General features: G+C 40.5%; 1 protein-coding gene and 1 long non-coding RNA gene across 2 annotated transcripts in view; both read left to right on the forward strand.

Annotated features, from left to right (window-relative positions):
- Positions 1–19377, forward strand: part of grin3bb (glutamate receptor, ionotropic, N-methyl-D-aspartate 3Bb) — a 73309-nt gene extending 53932 nt beyond the window's left edge. Inside the window, 6 exon segments of the mRNA XM_044200945.1 lie at positions 7124–7239; positions 12100–12251; positions 13445–13609; positions 14071–14138; positions 14363–14387; positions 14390–19377. Of these exon segments, the coding sequence (XP_044056880.1) occupies positions 7124–7239; positions 12100–12251; positions 13445–13609; positions 14071–14138; positions 14363–14387; positions 14390–15106 (1243 nt within the window). The 3' untranslated portion in view covers positions 15107–19377.
- Positions 1913–2273, forward strand: LOC122878307. The gene is made up of 2 exons (XR_006378447.1): positions 1913–2107; positions 2218–2273. It is a non-coding gene; the product is annotated as an uncharacterized LOC122878307 (long non-coding RNA).
- Positions 19378–19384: the final 7 nt, after the last annotated feature.

Raw genomic sequence — 19384 nt, forward strand, 5'->3', positions numbered from 1 at the left:
TGATTTGGGATGTTGGTGGAGCAGGTCTCTGTACAGATGTGGGTGCAGCAGTCTCTGATTCCCATTGCTGGGCCAGATCTGAGTCCCATTTCGTCCAGACCGGACATTAGCCAGAAGCAGCCTTAAGTCCAGGCTGGGCCAGTGTGGCTCCTGTCCCGGCTGTCAGTCCTCTCCTCCGGGGCGATCACAGCAGCCGCCTTGTTGTCTGGTCCGGTGGATCTGGCTCAAGGTCTGCTGCTCTTTAATCCAAACCCCCGCTTCCTTTTCCGATGATAGCGATGATGTATTACTGTCATAGGTAATACGTGTTTCAGCAATAAACAGATGTTCCAGTCAATTAGAATAATTTTTGGTTTAGCTTTTTAAAACAAATCCAATCAGACTTCATTTAATGATGTTTCAGTATTAAAGCCGAAAAAAATGTAAAGATTAAAACAAAAATGAAGTTTGAAGGAGCTACCGGCCGCTGCGTCTACATGCACAGCCGTTGCCAATCGCACATGCTCCGTATTTCTCCCCAGAAGAATGCACGATGATGATGATGGTGTCAGGATACGAGGAGTGTAAAGAAACGTTAACGGCCAAATCTAACAATGTGGCGGCCAACAAAGCCAGGGAAGCTTGCAGAGCATTGCCAACAGAGTGAATTTGTAAGGAACGTTAGTGTTCTTGTCGTACGTTTTCCTTTATTTGTAATATGATTGAGATGTAAGGTACAACGGCGTATTAGGGCCATTGTAGGTTTTAAAAGAAGGGGTAATAATCCGAAATTAAAGTCGTAAATTTACGAGAGAAACATCCTGAAAAAGAGTTGGTTTTTTTGGTCAAGGAAGCACATTCACTTCACTTTGCAAGGCTGCATCACACCACAGACGCCGCCGCTTGCCGTGTATTAGGTCTATGCCTGCAGTGGATAGTCTAATCAGATGATTTAGCATTAAGGAAATACTTGTGATTTTAGCCCACAATCACCATATTATCATATGCATCAGGACTTTAGAGACATTGCCCTGAATTGGGCCTATTCAGCAGAAAACATAGCGATTTAGATGATTTTCTCTTAAATTTGTGACTTTAATCTCAGAGTTTTTTCACGGGTTATCACCGCCTCCCCTGGCTCCGTGTTTCTAATATATCTAAATATGTGAAAACAATTAATAATAATTCAATAATACACATGGCTACATATCAGAAACAGACCCAGTAATGATTTAAGGTCTACTCCCTGGAGCACCTGGCTGCAGGGCTACCTGTATGAATGTAATGATTCATTCTAACAACCATTTCAGCTGCAACCCCAGTGGAGAGCGCACCGGGCAACAATTCAGGATGAAATATAAAAATATTCTATTAAGTGGTGTGTATTGATAGTTGTCATCATGGACACTGAGTATAGATGTGATGTGTACCTACACTTATAGGAGCCTATTCATATGTTCACAGCAAACAGGAAAAAGACAGATGGTGAAAACTGGAGGAGGCCCACCTCCTGCTACACCTTTACAGGCTGAGGAGTTGGCACCAGCCAACAGCAGAGGAACAATAATAATATAATGGAGGGGGTTGAGGGGGCGGTCACTTCTGACCCTGGTGGCAGCTCAATGTCCACCCTTTATGTACAGGGTAATATCATATCAATTGTTTTGATTGCCCATTTAAAATTTTTATGTAGTTAACATGCCTGTCTTATGTACAGTTGAGGGGGATACTATTGATCTGCTCCAGCCACCAGCAGGCCACTCGTCTGACTCTCAGGTAGAGGTAAGTGTGGAAATAACTGAGGACTTCTGTGGATTTAGCAATGCTGATATGTTGACACAACTTAACAGGTTTCCTGTTTATTTTTTTCAGGAGGACTGTGTGAGGAGACCATGTCAGCCATGTCTCACACACACATCCAGGTTGACTCATTTCATCACTTGTACTTTTATGTCTGTTTTTAATGGTGACTAACACAGGCTAACACTAGGCTATGTATGGCAAAGATCTTACATCTGTTGAATGAGAATGAACCTTCAGGAGAACAAAGTTTTGGTCAGTTGGATTATTGTCTTTCATGAGGATCCAAATCAACCACTCGCCCCACCCATGGCTTCCTCCTCCCAGGGTAGCTTTTCCTTTGCTATTAAAAGGATTATTCATACTGATAATATGTAACACGAATGATGCCGAATCCTGCATGCCATGTGCGTTCTCTCGATGCGTTTCGTTGTGCAGGCCGGATGTGACAATGTGCGGTCGCTCTATAAGCGGATGCTTGAGCTCGACTGCCAGAAAAAAGGGGTTCAAATAAAAAAGCTTAAACTGGAACATGACAAAAAGGTATTGCTATACATTGACCATCCTTTGATCAATATGTATACCATCTGATACCAACTCAACTTTTTTCTTTTCATTTTTAGGAAAGGGAGAATGCCAATAAATAAATGCACAAATCAAAAGAGAATTATTTCGTATGTCTTTTATTTGCGGAAAAATTGATTTGTGATTGCCTCTCTGACGGCTCTTCCTGTTGGGTGATCCAACGTCACTGGTGGCATCGGCAGCTGGCATGGTGCTCGCTCTTTTCTAATAGTGGCAATGTTGTGGAGCACCACACATGCTGCCACCACCTCACATGCCCCCTCCGGACGCACCCGCAAGCCTTGCAGGCAAGCAAAGGGTGCTTTGATGACCCCCAATGTCATCTCTATCCTGACCTTGTGCTACTGAGAGCCACGTTATATTTTATTTGTTCCCTTGTTTCTGGGTCAGGATAGGGGGTCATCAGGTAACGCAGACACAGGTAGCCTCTGTCCCCAAGCAGATGACCGTCAAAACGCCCTTTGAATGATAGAAATTGTCAAAATTCAGCATGATGTATTAGGAGTAGTTTGATGATTGTAAGCAATAACATGAGAATCAGTCAAATATCAATCAGCCTGTTAGTAGTTGAATAAAGCAATAATCAAATGTCTAATGTCAAAATCCATGTCTGCAGTAGCAGACAATATGACATGTGTGCATGTAAATATGAACATTTAAAAATGTTAATGCCATAAATCAATAACTCTCAATAATCAAGGATAGAATTTTTTTGAGGGCTACTTTTGCATTCTCTCGCAGTGTTTTGCATTACATCGCAATACTTTTCTTCTTCCAGTCCTTCAGAGCCGTATGTCTGTTTCCGCTCAGCTGCTCCAGCGCAACACAACAGTATATCAACTGGTTATGTAATTAGTGAAAGTAAACTTAACCGGATTCTTAGATCAAGAGGTCTCTCCAGAGAAAGCAGTGCGGTGATCTGCAGGATGCTGTCTGTTTCATTCGTGAACAGTTACTGTCCTCTGGACTGTGCTGGACCCCAGAGGGGTTTCACTGAGGAAGAGGAGGCGTCTCCCGAGGTGGAATTACAGATGTGCAGTTGAATCTACCTCATAAAGCTAATGTGCTGTATTTGTATGAGTCAAAAAAAGCAACAAACAAGAAGGCGGCTGAAATGCTGCAAACAGGGTCTGTGGTTGTGTCACAGAAAGAGCAGACGGCACTGAACCACTTTCAGAGATACGTCAGGAATGCAGACGTACGCCTCTCTCAATCTGTGCGCCATTGCCGACTGGGTCTTCCAAATGTGCTGGCATTTTTCTCGACATTGTGGGTGGAGGGGCGGTTCTTATATAGGGTAACATCGAGTTAACCACGAAGATAACCTGCTCAGAGCAATTTAGAGCGTAAATTGCCATGACAGCATACCTTGGGTAAAACTTATCCACCTTTCGTAGTACTGGTTAATCGCAATGTTACTCCTGAAGTTACCTGGATAAGCCAGTTATCTCGCTTCGTAGTACAGGCCTCTGAGCAGGTGAGCAGGTGTGTACTAACACAGGAACAGGTGACAAAGTCAGACTGTGATCAACATGGAAGAGTTGACTGATACTCTCAGTTGCTGTTTTTATGCAACAGTTCCTTAAATCTGAGACAGTTTTGTCCAGAGATCATTAAAGCTTCACTGACTTTACTCATGGTGTTGCTACAGTTGCCAGTTGCTGTAGTAACGGTGTTGCTATGTGTTGAAAGACAGTAGTTGCTGTGTTACCATGTGTCTGTGTGTTGCTGTCAGTAGTTGCCAGTTACTGTAGTTACTGTCTTAACTATGTTGCTACAGTTGCAGTTCATTGCTATATCAACCATGCACAGCACGTTTTTTAATGGCAATTTGAACCTCTTCTGGAATCGGCCATCTTTTTATCTGAGGGATGGTGTCCATCCTAGCAGACTAGGAGCACGTACTCTAATGCACAACATATGTTATACTCCTGCAGTTTCCCCTACCACATGTCCAGACAGCCAAGAAGGCTCGACACCGGTCACTTCCAGTCTCTGAGCTGACTTCTTCCCCGCACCGCTGTCGTCATCCCATTCAGGCATAGACTCACTAGCTCCCCCTTGTGCCCAGGTGCTCTCAATGTCCATAATTCCAATTATTAGTCAGGCATCACAGCATAGGACAAGATTATGTAGACAGAATAGAGAGAGAGAGAGAGTTTCTTTCACTCAATTAGACAGAATAAAAGAGGGGGTGGAATTGCCACTATTTTCTCAAACAAGTTCAGTTGCATAAGGGTAAGTTGTGGTGATTTCTCCACATTTGAATGCATAGCATTTACTCTAAAGGCGGAGCTAGTGGTACTCTTACTTACGGTATACCGTCCTCCTAAGCTATGGACAGGTTTTCTTTCAGAGTTTTCAGAACTTATGTCACTTATTATCACTAACTATGATATTATAATTGAAAGTGGTGATATTAATATCCATGTAAATATCTACTTATCAGATTAGATCTTAGACTGCCTACAACTTAACCAGCAAGTTACTGACCCCACCTGTAACCGCAGTAACACTCTACATCTAGTTATTTCCAGAGGAATCACTGTTACTGATCTAGTGGTGTCTGATATCAATGTGTCTGATCATTATTGTATATCCTTTAATGTTTCACTGAATACCATAAGAAATCATTCTGAAACTGTAATTAAAAGCAGACATTTAGAAACCACTGCAGAACTACGGTATGCTGAGCTCACTAATTCCCTAAATCCAAATATTTTTAATTATCCTGTCGACGAAATGGTAGATGCCTTCTACAGTTGATTGATCCTGTTGATTGGCTGACACACTCGATAAAGTCGCTCCCATGAAAACTAAAAAAAGATCTAAAGCGGGGCCTTGATGAACAAAGATGTTCGTGCATTAAAGTGGTCTTGTAGGACAGCTGAAAGAATATGGAGAAAAACTAAGCTAGAGGTAAACCGTAATATTCTGAAAGAAAAAATTGCCATGTATAATAAAACTGTTCACACTGAGAGACAGCTCCACTTTTCGAAGATTATAACTAAGAATAGTGGAAACTCTAGAGTCCTATTGTCAATCATCGATAGGCTGCTACATCAGGTTTCCTCTGGCTCCGAGCAGGTTTCTGCTCAGTGAGGAGTTTGCTACCTTTTTTAAAGACAGGGTTGCCTCGATTAAGTCAGGCATTAGTAGAACAGCTAATAAGCTTGGTGACGCACGCCATAGCAGTGTGTGTGCAAACTTTTAAAAGTTTTACTGGTATTTCGCATACCGACCTGCGGGAGATTGTAGCTCAAACATCCTCCTCCACGCGCTCTTTGTCCAGTCCCTAGCTATTTGTATTTAACAGCTTGTCTCCCTCAATCCTAAAGATAATCAACACTTCACTAGAAACAGGTATCTTTCCTACTACCTTTAAGACTGCGGTAGTGAAACCTCTATTAAAGAAGCCAAATATAGATAAACACATCCTTAGTAATTACAGGCCTATATTACTTCCCATTTGGTATTGCATGAGGAAGCTGTCTTGGTCCACTGCTATTTTCCTTGCATATGCTTCCATTAGGTTACATCATCAACAAGTTCAATACAAATAGCTACGCAGATGACACCCAATTATACATTTCTATTGAGCCAAATAACCCAAATGGCCTTTTGTCTCTGACTGCCTGTTTGGCCTTGATAAAACAATGCATGAGTGACAATCTTTTAAAACTTAACAAAGATAAAAGAGAGATACTGCTGTTAGGTCCTAAATTTAAGAGAGAGACACTTTGTAACAGGCTTGGGAACCTGGCTCACCAAACCAAATCAGATGTTAAAAGTCATTTTGAACTCCGATTTAAGCTTTGAAGCTCATATTAGCAAAGTGACCAAGACAGCTTTCTTCTACCTGAGAAATGTTGCCAAAGTAAGGCCGTTCTTAACAAAGCAAGATGCTGAGAAGTTGATTTATGCCTTCATTACTAGCAGGTTGGATTATTGTAATGCAGTCTTGGCCTACCAAAAAAGCTGATTAGGAAACTTCAGCTAGTTCAGAACTCCGCCAGACTTTGAACAAAGACTAGGAAAAGAGAGCACATTACTCCTGTTTTAACTACCCTGCACTGCTGATTTTAAGGTCCTTATACTCACATGCAAAGCTCTTAATGATATAGTACCTTCTTACATTTCAGAATTTTTAACTCCGTATCAACCAACAAGAGCTCTCAGGTCCTCTGATGCTGGTATTTTAACTGTTCCTAAAGTCACCCACAAAAAGAGCGGGGAAGCGGCTTTTAGCTACTACGCTCCAAGACTGTGGAACAGCCTGCCCAGTTACTTTAGATATGCAAGCTCTGTTGACATTTTTAAAAAACAACTGAAGACCTACTTATTCAGGCAGGCCTTTAGTTAACGTTTGTATCTCTTCCCACTGTCATTTTTACTACTTATCTCTCTGCCTTTTTATTGGATCTATTAGGTTTTGTTTTTAATGCTATTTTTATTAAGAATTTTTTATCTATTTTTGTTTGTTTTTAATGCAATACTGTAAAGCACTTTGACCTGCATTTCATGTATGAAAGGTGCTATACAAATAAAGTTATTATCATTAGTATTATTATTATGCTGTTGTGTGGTGCCAGTTTCCCTAGTTGCTGTAGTGACTGTGTTGCTGTATGTTGAGGGACAGTAGTTCCTTTAGTTGTTTTCTGTAGTTGCTTTAGTTGCTGTCTGTATTTGCTGTAGTTTCTGTAGTTGCTGTCTGTATTTGCTGTAGTTGCTGTAGTAACCGTGTTGCTCTGTGTTGAAGGACAGATCCTCCTCAGCTCGACGCCTTCATCATGGACAAAGCTCTGCTTGACTATGAAGTTTCCATCGACGCTGACTGTAAACTGGCAACTGTCGGGAAACCGTTCGCCATTGAAGGTGAGACTGTGTGTGTGTGTGTGTGTGTTGTATTTCTATCCTTGTGAGGACAGTTTCAGTTTAAGACATTGGGACTGAGGACATTTTTTTTTTTTTTACAGTCCCTTACTTTGGGACGAACTTTAGAGGATCAGGTTACACATTTTATTGTGATGGTTAATGTTGTTGGGGAATGCAATGAAGGTCCTCCAGATTATAGAAGTACAAACTTGTTATTGTGTGTGTTTCTGGGTTTATCTTCAGTTCACTTCCTCTCAGTTCTGAACTGTTTTTTTTATTGAAACATGTTTCATCGTCTCGACCAATCAGGTGAGAGGAATAGTCAATCAGACTCCGACAGTTTAAAGATTTACTCTGAGCTGTTTCCTCCTGCAGAAAATCTGCTGAGAAAATACTTTATAACCAAGAATGTTTACACATAGTCTACACTAAATACAGTATTATATACACTACATGAATACATACAGAGTAATATATATGAAGGTTTATACATATAGAACAAAAAGAAGTGAAAAATACAAAGGGAAGTGCAATGCATGAATGAAAGTGCAGTTTATAGTTACTGTTTAATGAAAAAAATGAGTGCATCAGTTTTACTTTGTTAAAAATGTTACAAATTACAGAGAAATAGAGTATGTATGGAAAATTAAAACACTGGACCTGAGAATTCATATGACGATCAAGCTTGTTGTCAAACATGGCACAAAGATTTCTACCTTTAGATTTTATGTTGGAAGACAAAGAACATAAATATGATGGTATTTAACTGACAAGAGTCTGAATCTATAATAACTTAGAAGTTTGACTGAAGGAAGTTTTAAGATTTTAACTTCTGAAAGACAGACCTGTGGTTTGCTCAGTTATATATTATTATGCCGAATGTCCACAGGATCAATCAATCAAACTTTATTTGTATAACACTTTTCATACAAACAAGATGTAGCATAATACGGCTCAGTCACGGCCCACAGAGTTATTTTGCTAACATCTTTCATATTTAACAGCATAAATACACGTTTGCAGCTCGTCTAAATGCTAACCGATGGTTTTTGTTTGTACTTGAATATGACAACGTTTTGTTACTTCTAACACTTTTCTCTGTGATCTCTCTTTTTAAAGTATGGCCAATCTCACAGCGCAGCTGTTATCATTAACTTGTGTTTATGTTGATTTAGTCTGACAATGTCGTGATCATAAAATGATGACTTTATCTGCAGCTTAGCAGCTTGGTAATGACTGCTGGTCAACATAGTATTTATGAGCCGTGATTGGGTTTCATCCTCGTTCAGTTGTCTGACCACAGAAACATCTGTAAATGAGAACAACTATATGGTGAACTGAGCTGCATTAAAACACTGTGGGTGATCACACAGAGTAGGAGGAGACTGAACACAAGTTTAACAGACTAAGAGCTCCATCACTTTTCTCTCCCTCTAACTAAAACCATGAAGAACTCAGATGTAGATGTATTTTAAGTCAGTTGCCACTAAATACAGAGATGCTATGTGAGACGCTTCAAGCACGAAGCTGGTGGACATCAACACATCAGTTAGAAAGCCAGAGAATCGTCACCAGCAGACACGACAGAGCCAGAAACGATGCAGCTGGATGCTGTATTGGCTCATACAATCAAAATAGATTAGAGTCATCTGCAAAGAAACAGAGAATGATATGATGCCTTTGAAGTATTTGACCTTAAAGTAGCAGATAGATGGAGAACATTAGAGGACTGAGGATGCATCCCTGAGGGACTCCATCAATGAAATGAATAGCACAATAAGTCCTGAAATAAAGAAAATATGTCAATTTTATACGTGAGAGTCCAGTACAGAGAGACTATAGATCCAGGACTGTTGGACTAGCTTAGCACAAAGACTAGAAGCAGGGGGAAACTACTACCCTGTCTTAGCATATCTCATTTTGTCTCTCTAAATCTAAATATTGGACTGCTCTTTTAAAAGGGAAAGTTAGTGTTGTAATTAAAAAGTATTTGATTAAAATCTTAAACTATCCAAAGTGAAAGTTTTCAGAGTTTTATTCTCTGTGCTGTGACCTCCAGCTGATCTTTTTTTATTTAATTGTCATACCTTCACTCTGACTTAATTAATCTGCTTCATGTGATTTCTTGTATTATTATTCTCAAACTCTCTCCTCTCATTCTTTTACTTACAAACTTTATTCACACTGAAGTGTTCAGGAATCAGTTTTGTTTTCAACTGTTTCACAATCCTACAGCAACTTATTGCTGCCCCCATAACACAAATATCAGTTTAAATTCTTATTTTAATGACAGTTTTCTTATTTAATGAGATCCTTTTCATGTTACAGTATATCATTAGATAATGTGTCTCGGAGGTGTTTGGGGCCAAGTACAATAACTTCAGTTTTGTCAGAGTTTAACATTAAAAAATTGCAGGTCATCCAGGTTGTTATGTCCTTAAGGCATGCTTGAAGTTTAGCTGACTGATTAGTTCTGGCTTGATCAATAGATATAATTGGGTATCATCTGCATAGCAATGAAACTTTATGGAGTGTTTCCTAATAATATTGCCTAGAGGAAGCATATATAAGGTGAATAGAATCGGTCCAAGCACAGAACCTTGTGGAACTCCGTGACTAACTTTGGCGTGCACGGAGGACTCACCGTTAACATGTACAAACTGAGATCAATCTGATAGATAGGATTTAAACCAGCTTAGTGCGGCTCCTTTAATTCCAACTGAATATTCCAGTCTCTGTAATAGGATGTGATGGTCAATGGTGTCGAACGCAGCACTAAGATCCAACAAGACAAGTACAGAGACAAGTCCATTGTCTGATGCAATTAAAAGGTCATTTGTAATTTTCACCAGTGCTGTCTCTGTGCTATGATGCACTCTAAACCCTGACTGAAAATCCTCAAATAAACTATTATTTAGAAAGTCACACAACTGATTGGCGACTGCTTTCTCAAGGATCTTAGAGAGAAAGGGAAGGTTAGATATAGGTCTATAGTTGGCTGAGACCCCTGGATCAAGAGTGGGCTTTTTAAGAAGAGGTTTAATTACAGCTACTTTAAAGGACTGTGGTACACAGCCTGTTAATAAAGACAGATTGATCATATCCAGTAACGAAGTATTAACTAAGGGTAAAACGTCTTTAAGCAGCCTAGTTGGAATGGGGTCTAAGAGACAGGTTGATGGCTTAGATGAAGAGATCGTCGAAGTCAGCTGAAGAAGATCGACATGAGCGAAGCAGCCAAAACACACATCAGGCTCTACAGCTGTTTCTAAGGTTCCTGTGTTTGAAGATAAATCAGTACCGGTTGAGGGCAGGACGTGGTGAATTTTTTCTCTAATAATTTTATCATTAAAGAAGCTCATGAAGTCGTTGCTACTGAGGGCTATAGGAATACATGGCTCAGTAGAGCTGTGACTCTCTGTCAGCCTGGCTACAGGGCTGAAAAGAAACCTGGGGTTGTTCTTATTTTCCTCTATTAATGATGAGCAGTAAGCTGCTCTGGCATTATGGAGGGCCTTCCTATATGTTTTAAGACTATCTTGCCAGACTAAACGAGATTCTTCCAGGTTGTTGGAACTCCATTTCCTTTCAAGTTTTTGTGATGTTTGCTTTAATTTGCAGGTTTGGGGGTTATACCATGGAGCTAACCTTCTTTGTTTTATTATCTTCGTTTTTAGAGGAGCGATAGAATTGAGTGTCGTTCAGTGAGCCTGCAGTGCTATCAGCTAGATGGTCAATTTGGGACGGGCTGAAATTAGCATAGGTTAACAGAGTCTTCTGTTAGAGGCATAACATTGAACTAAATGCAGAAGGAATCACTTCCTTGAATCTAACCACAGCGATATCAGATAGACATCTAGAGTAGGAGTGTTTGCCTAATGGCGTGTAGTCCAGTAATAGCAGTTCAAAAGTTATCAATTAAGGGTCCGATAAAGAAGGATTCTTTGGAAAGACTATTAAATGTTAAATTGCAATGCCATATACCAGAACAAGGTCGAGAGTGTGGTTAAAACAGTGAGTGGCTTCATGTACACTCTGACAAAAGCCAATTGAATCTAATAATGAGATAAACGCAGTACTAAGACATCATTTTCAACGTCCACATGAATATTAAAATAACCTACAATAACCACTTTATCTGTTTTAAGGACTAAACTTAAAAACTGAGAATTCAGATAAAAACTCAGAATAAGGACCAGGAGCGCGGTACACTATAACAAATAGAATTGGCTGTCGTGTTTTCCAGGTCGGGTGTGAAAGACTAAGAACAAGGCTTTCGAATGAGTTATACGTTAGTTTCGGTTTAGGGCTGATTAATAGGGCTTGAGTCGAAGATGCTGCAGCTCCACCTCCTCGGTGCCTCGAGGAACGTGAGTATTAAAATGACTGGGTGGAGTGGATCCATTTAGGCAACATATTCTCCATGACCCAGCCAGGTTTCAGTAAGACAACATAAGTCAAAATGATATTCTGCTCCAGCCAAAGTGGGATGAATGCCGTCTCTCCTAATCAGACCAGGTTGTCCCCAGAAAGTCCGCCAATTATCTACAAAGCCCACAGCGTTTGTGAATAAATATGTTTACATGTTTACATTTGCTAATAAACACGTTTACATATTTATTAGAGAAGTGGACTATAAAATATTATACAATGAAGTTTGTTACTGTGACGTGTTAATTCCTGTTATTAATGTACTGACCCTTTAATTCACATTTAGTTTTAAAACTGCCTTATCTTCGATTGATGTCTAATTCTGACGTCTCTTTAGGAGAAAATTATAATTACACACTGTCAACTGCAAATTAAAATGTAGCTTATTTATTGTTTAGGTTACGTGTCTGTCTGTTGTTTCTTGTTTAGGTTATGGTATCGGCCTGCCTCAGAACTCTCCTCTGACCTCCAACATCTCAGAGTTCATCAGCAGATATAAATCAGAGGGATACATGGACCTGCTGCACGACAAGTGGTACAAAGTGGTTCCCTGTGGGAATCGAGTGTTCGCCGTCACCGAGGTCAGTCTCAGTGGATACACACGTGTGTGTGTGTGTGTGTGTGTGAGCGTTTATATAGAGTCTGTGTGAGAACCAGCAGGATTTGAACAGAAACATTGGAGGACTCTTTTTCTCATTATGGCCGAGTTGCTTCTTTAGTGATTAGTATTTGGTAAAAACTAAATGAAATGAAATATGTCATCCAAAAATCTGTGCAAAATATAGTCAAAATAAAACCAAAAAACACTTTTACCATCGTCCTGTGGGAAGGCGTTGGTATAAACACAAAACGCTGGTATTAAATGTTGCCAGTTCATGTGTATTATATGATGTACAGTATGTGTAGCTGCTGCCCCCTGCAGGTCACTCTGACTCACTGACACAATCTGAAGATTCACTCTTTTTCTTTTGAATACTTTCAGATAAAGAATAACTTTATTGAGACCAACATGTTTCAGGTTTTGGCCTCATGATCGGGATCCTGATGAAACATGTTGGTGTTTCAGTAATGGTCAGAAAGAAAATGTGAGCTGCAGATTTGATTGAACTTGTCGCCACAGGCTTTGAGCTGCTGATTTACTGGGACAGCTGTACTGACAGTCGGCTCCTGGACTGAGACTCCAGGTGCATTGTGTCCACCTGTCTGTCCGACAGTCTGTCCTCCACTTTGCTTCAGACTGAAGCATCAGCAGCTGCTGGACTGTGATGAGACGTGCTTCATCGTTCATGCTCCCCTCAGGACGAACTGTAATAACTCTGCTGATCCTCTGACTTTCCATCTAGCGCCACCATCAGGTCGACGTGTTAACGTGTCCGACACTTTGGTTTCTGACCAAACACCTGCAGAGCTGCTGACGCTCCCATCAGCCTCAGCTGCGCTCTGAGGTTTCTGGTTTCTTTGTCAGAGTTGGGTTTCAGCTATAAATTTAAAGGCCTAACTTATATATTCAAGTTTATTTTCATCACCACAACCTTTCTTGTGACTCGTGTGAATCCCGTCTGCACAATGTTTACGTCTGCTTTTCAGAGCTGGAGACTCTTCCAACAAAACTGACCGTCACAGATAAATCCAGCAGAATGTGGAAGCGCATTCTGTACCTGAAAAACAGCACCTGGCCCCAAACCTTTGACCTTTGAAAATGGTTTTCTTTCGTCATGGACCTGGTGAAGTTGTTCTAGAAACCTTTACTCTGTTCCTGTCTCTCCTCTGTCAGACTCTTCAGATGGGGATCAGTCACTTTTCAGGACTCTTCGTGTTGTTGTGTGTTGGAGTGGGTGGAGCGTTGCTGACTCTGGCAGGTGAACACGGTTTCTACCGGCTCGTTCTGCCTCACATCCGCCGCAGACAGAACCTCAAATACTGGCTGCACACCTCACAGGTGAGACCCAGAGTGTGTTTGAGTGTGTTCACTACAGATTGATATTTTGATTGTACTGTTAAAAACAAAAACAGTCTGCTTGAAGTTTTGAACACATCAGTCCAGCTGCTGTAAAACCATCAGCTGACACATATGTGGGAAATAAAACCAGTCTCTGATGAGCGCTAATATGGTTCATACTTTTCTGTCTGAGGCGAGCACACCAGACTCCATTCAGAAATCTGATCATTTAATTCACAAAGTGTTGAGGTGTTGAAGAGGATCTGAAGGGTTCTGAGGAGGTGCAGAGTGTGTTGAGGGTTTACTGTCTGAGGGCAGATTTTCCAGCTCGGAGCTCAGAACTAACAGCTGTCGTCTGACTGTGTTTTCACTTCAAACGTACAGATGATCCGGCTGTGAAAATGTGTTTCCCGTTGTTCCTGTTCAGAGGATTAAAATCGGACTGTTTGTGTGTTTGACAGAAAATCCATCGCGCTCTGAACATGACGTACGAAGACGTGAAGAAGCAGCGAGCTGAAAAAGAGAAAAGGTTCATCTTGTCTTTGGGATCATTTTAAATGTTACTGACAAACGTAAAAACATGTTAATTAATCAGTGTGTTTATGTAGTTTATTAGTTTGTGCAGTTGAGACAAAGGTGATGAACTCGCTGGCTCTGGAGCTTTTGAGCACATCACATGGTTCTCATGAACAGATGATGTTATCAACTGTTTCCAGCTGTTGATAGACCTGATGTGTCTCTGTTTCTGTTCAGCTGTAACCTGAAGCCTCAGCCCCCGCTGCCCCCGGCCCCGCCAGCCCCGGAGCCTCGGCCAAGTGGAACAATGAGACCAGTAATGACGCCGCCGCTGCCGCCGCCGCCGCCGCTGCTAAGGACTCCCGAGACTTCAAACGAGTCCACTTCAACCTGGAGACCCTGAACACCCGCCGCCTGCTCGCTCGCATTGCCACCTCCGAAGCCAAGGGGGTCAAATGTGAGGGGGAGTGGCCTGCCAAGCCGAGGGCGGGGCCAAACAGCAGACTGTGTGAGAACGGAGGACCGGCGGCTTCGCTTCCCAGCCTGGTGCTCTCTCTCCCCTCATCTTCCTCCTCTTCTTCTTCCTCTGCCCAACCCAAAACCTCCGCCCCTCCCCCTGCTGTGGTGGCCCCGCCCTCCGCCGCCGTGGCCCCGCCCCAGCCTGGCGAGCTGCAGGAGCTGCAGGAGCTGCAGGAACAGATCGAGCAGATGAGGGAGAAGCTGAGGACGGCTCTGGCCAGGAGGGCCGAGATCCAGTCCACTATGGCCAAACCTGTCGCCACGGTGACAAACAGCCCATCTCCGGTCACTACCACGACGACAACGATGACAGGAGCTCTGCCCACCGCCCCCCCCAGCATTGCCCCGGTAACGCCCCTCCCTGCCAATACAAAGTGCGTCACAACCATGACAGACCCGCCTCACAAAGTCCTGTCCAAAGTCCGGCCCCTCCACAGCAGACTGACCAATCAGAGGAGATGATGCTCTCTGTACAGATCACATGACCCTCTGCACATGGCGGCCATTTTAAACTGCTGAGAGGGGAAAACAAATGATTCATTATTTATTTTTAAATGCCAAACAGATCAGACAATAAGGCCACGTTAGTGTTTCTTACTTATTCATCCATCGGAGTTTCTACCCCGTGTGACTCAAACACAGTAATCTGTTCATATGTGACACCAGGACTTTTAATGTAACACAATACAACATTTAGCTCTCTTCTTTCTGTGGCCTTTAGTTTCACAGCAAAGATTCCCGTTCCACATTATCTGTGGAGGCTCTGGACCGGACGCTCAGACTCACTGTAATATTATATTGATATCACATGAGACGAACTGGTAAACTCACTGTTAAGTAGCTCCAACAGAGCATATGTTACTGTATTATAAAGAAAAACACAACTATAAAAATATGTATTTACTAGGTTTACCAATATATTAAGAGGTTTTTAATGACTGCATGCAATGCATAGATAACAGGGTTTTCAGGGGTAAAAACTCAAATTTACAAAATAACATTACAGGTTCTCCTTAATTTGTACCTTAAAAGGACATTAATTATTCAAAAAGATGCACATTCAGGGGTTCACCCCAGATTTGGAGTTAATTATTGGACAAATTAACAAGTTATAGTAAAGTCATTAAGAGTATCTGCACAGTTTAATGGAAGTTTAAAAACTTCTCAAAATTTACAAAATATTATAAAATCTACCCCAATACCTTTTTTTAAAAATTATGTTAAATTATCTTAAACCCTTATATCGAGCAGATGATCCAACAAGCCTTTTAAAAACCCCTTAATGTATAAATGTATGATAATCCATAAATGGTATTAATCGATTGGACCCAAATTTGGGTTAACCCCTGAATTTACACCTTAATTGAAAAATGAAGGTCCTTTCAAGGTACAAATTAACGGGTATCTGTAATGTTATTATGTCTATTGCAATCAAAAACAGGGAAAAACACCTTTAATCCATGTTAATATATTCGGATCCATTAATTTGTCCCAAATCTGGGAAACTTGTTAAATATCTGAATACTGAAGAAAATGAAATTAAAATCTCATTAATTAGAGTAACATAAACCAAAACCCCTGAACCTTATTAAAACCTTAAACTCATCATTCATGGATTGTCAAATATTTCACATTCATGTGGAAATTAAGGGGAAACTCATGAAGCCCTTAAATTAGTTTTAATTAATGGACAAATTGAGGATCTCTGATTACCGAACACACTGATTTAGACCAAGGTGTTCGCTGTGTTTTCAGGGGTAATTTAAGGGTTAATTAAGGGACTCGTTTCGTAGTGAGTAGGATTCTCTGGGCTGCAGATGGTTAGGGAAGTCAGAAAGTAAAATATAATATTAGATATCACTTTACAAACATTTGGAGGCACTGCATGTAAATTAGGAACATCAGAGGACCCTCAATTGACCCCTGGGGTTCACCAGATTTAACACATTGTTGTTTGGCTCTTTCATAAAACATTTTGACATTAGAATGATTGAATAAAAATATAATTATGCTTTTAAAATGTCCTTAAAGAATCCAGAGGCATATTTTTATATATTTGGTAAGTAAACTAATAAGTTGTAATAAGTTTCTGCTTCATTAAAGCAGCTGGTTGATCCTGTTGCTGCTAATTTGACAACTTTTCAGTTTATGTGAAACACTCTGTTTTTGTAACAGTAGTTTTTAATTGTAAATGTTTAAAATGGCCGCTGTGACACTAAAGCGTGGACATGGTTTGAGGAAGTTTGAACTCTGGTGGTGCAGAAACGTGACTTCCTGTGAGGCTGAACGCAGCAGCGTGGCAGCTCTGCTCACCAACAAACATCAGAGAACTGACAGGAGCCTCAGAGGATTAAAAACTACAGGAAGTAAACGCACCACCAAAAAACAAAACGAGCCGGAGCGTCAGACAAACATAACAGACGGTTTTCTCTGATTCTGTTCTCGACTCGTTGCTGTCAGTGCAATAAGTAGTGTGTTGTTAAGTAACGCACCTTCATGTTATATAGGAAACGTTACAGGTACCTTTTCATTGAAATTCAGGTGTTCAACCCAAATGTGGAGTTAATTAGTGGAAAAAAGGTTCTTAATGGATTATCGTCAGTTTAAAAACGCTCTGTTCTCTGTGACCACACAGCACGAATCCCTTAAGTTTCACCTCAACTGAAAAAGGGTTAGTCCTAAGTCCTTTTAAGGTTTTTATCTTCAATCACTATCAAACTCAATCCCTTAATTTTTATTACCTTTAAAAATTCCATTAATTTACCCATTAATGATACTGTATTTTAATGGGATGATTAATAAATTATTTAATGGATTATTATATATAATGGTATTTTAATGGATTATGTGCACAGTTTAAGTTTTAAAAAAAAAACCTTTTAAATGACTACGACAAAATCCATCCCTTAATTTATAACTTAAAAGGGCCTTAAAATTTAAGGGATGTTTTCACGCTGTTTGGTAAAATTTAATGGGTGTTTAACCCCTTAAAAAAACCTTAATCCATGCAAATGATCCATTAAAACCCCTTAATATATTACAATCCATTAATATATGCATCACTTAGCCCTGAATTTGAGTTTTTAAGGGTTATTTTCTCTGTAATAAGCCCTTAAACTGCGCAGGTGATCAATTAAAAAGACCTTAACATATTACAATTCATTATTTATCCCCTTAAATCATTAACTAATTTACCCTTTAATAATGATGTAATTAAGTATTTTAGAGAGAGAGCCTTTTAAGGGTTAAAACTAACCCTAAATTCAGGGGTTATTTAATGGATTCTAATATATTTAGGCATTTGTGATGAATTATCTGCAGGGTTTAAGGGTAAAAGCTCTTTAACTGTAGTTACCGTGAGCAGATATTGTAGAAAGAAATGATTTAAAAATGTTGTCAGTGTAATTTGTTGTTTTAATCTTCTGATCAGAGAATCAACAGGATGACCATGATGAAGGACTGAAAACTGCAGTCTTTGAACCTTACTGTGTTTTTAACAGCTGTGAGACTTCCTGTCCTGAATCTGAGTCACTGCAGCTAACCGCTAACTGCAGGTAACCGCTAAGTGCAGCTAACAGGCCTGCAGGGAGCTTCGTACACTGAACAGTGCCACCTGCTGTTTGCACTGAGGACAGTTTATATTTCAATTCAAGTTTCAATAACGTTCAACTTAAAGGGACAGGCCGACACTTTATTAAAGGTTAAAATTCGGCACCTTTCTTCTGTTTTCTCCAGAGTTGAGATGTTTCAGTTTGATCTCGGTGTGTCCAGGACTGTTAGCCTAGCTTAGCACAAAGACAGTAAGCAGGGGGAAACTGCTAGCATAGCTTCGCACAAAAACTGGAAGCAGAGGAAACTGCCAGCCAGTGTATCCACAAAACAGCTAGCGTAACCAATGTTATATTAGCTTTTTATAGCTACATGTTTGTTATAGTAGCTACAAATAGTTAGCATTTAACATTAGCTACCATAACATACGCTAGCTACAAGCAGGTAACATATCAGATGTTATGCTAGCTGTTAATAGCTAGCCAGTGTTATACCAGGACATGTGTAACCTAGCTAGCCTAGCTTGGTCAAAAGATAAAAAAACCTTGTTCCAACAACTCCAAATTGTTTGCTTGTAGTTAGTTTTATGCTAACAGAACAGTATTAGCACCTGTGTAGCATTAGCTCAGAGCTTTAAAGTTCAGTTAAAAGCAGAGACTGATTATTGCTAGCTTACTACAGGAATACCTGTAGTAAGCTAGTGAGACACAGTTAGCCACACAGTGTTAACCTGCTAACTAAAGATTAGCATTTTCAGGGGCTCATCCCAAAGATGAGGATAATTAATTAATGGGGGCAAAAAATGAAAGGAAAGGAAACTGTGGTGTACGCAAGCGCACTGCCTTTTTAATACGCCAGGGGTTACGTACACGTCACTGCTGATTGGTGGATGTGTCAGGTGTTACCCAAACAAGAAAATGTACCTCAAAGCCTGTTGCACACTGTTCTGAGGAAACATGTCGTTCAAACCGGAAACCGTAGCAAAATGTTTTCAGAGGTTCAAGCCACGTCTTCCTCCTCACCTGTTGATTCTGTGAGGCGTTCAATGACCCGTCTGTTTCTTCCAATGAGCTGTGAGGCGTTAACTGTCCTGTATGTTTGTGTGAAACGAGGCTCCTGGACGGTTTCTGTTCATGTTCACATATTTTTGGAAAAATTAAAAAGGAAATAAGCGTGTTACCAAATTAAGAG

The sequence above is a fragment of the Siniperca chuatsi genome, linkage group LG6 (assembly GCF_020085105.1).
Source record: "Siniperca chuatsi isolate FFG_IHB_CAS linkage group LG6, ASM2008510v1, whole genome shotgun sequence".
Classification (NCBI taxonomy): Eukaryota; Metazoa; Chordata; class Actinopteri; order Centrarchiformes; family Sinipercidae; genus Siniperca; species Siniperca chuatsi.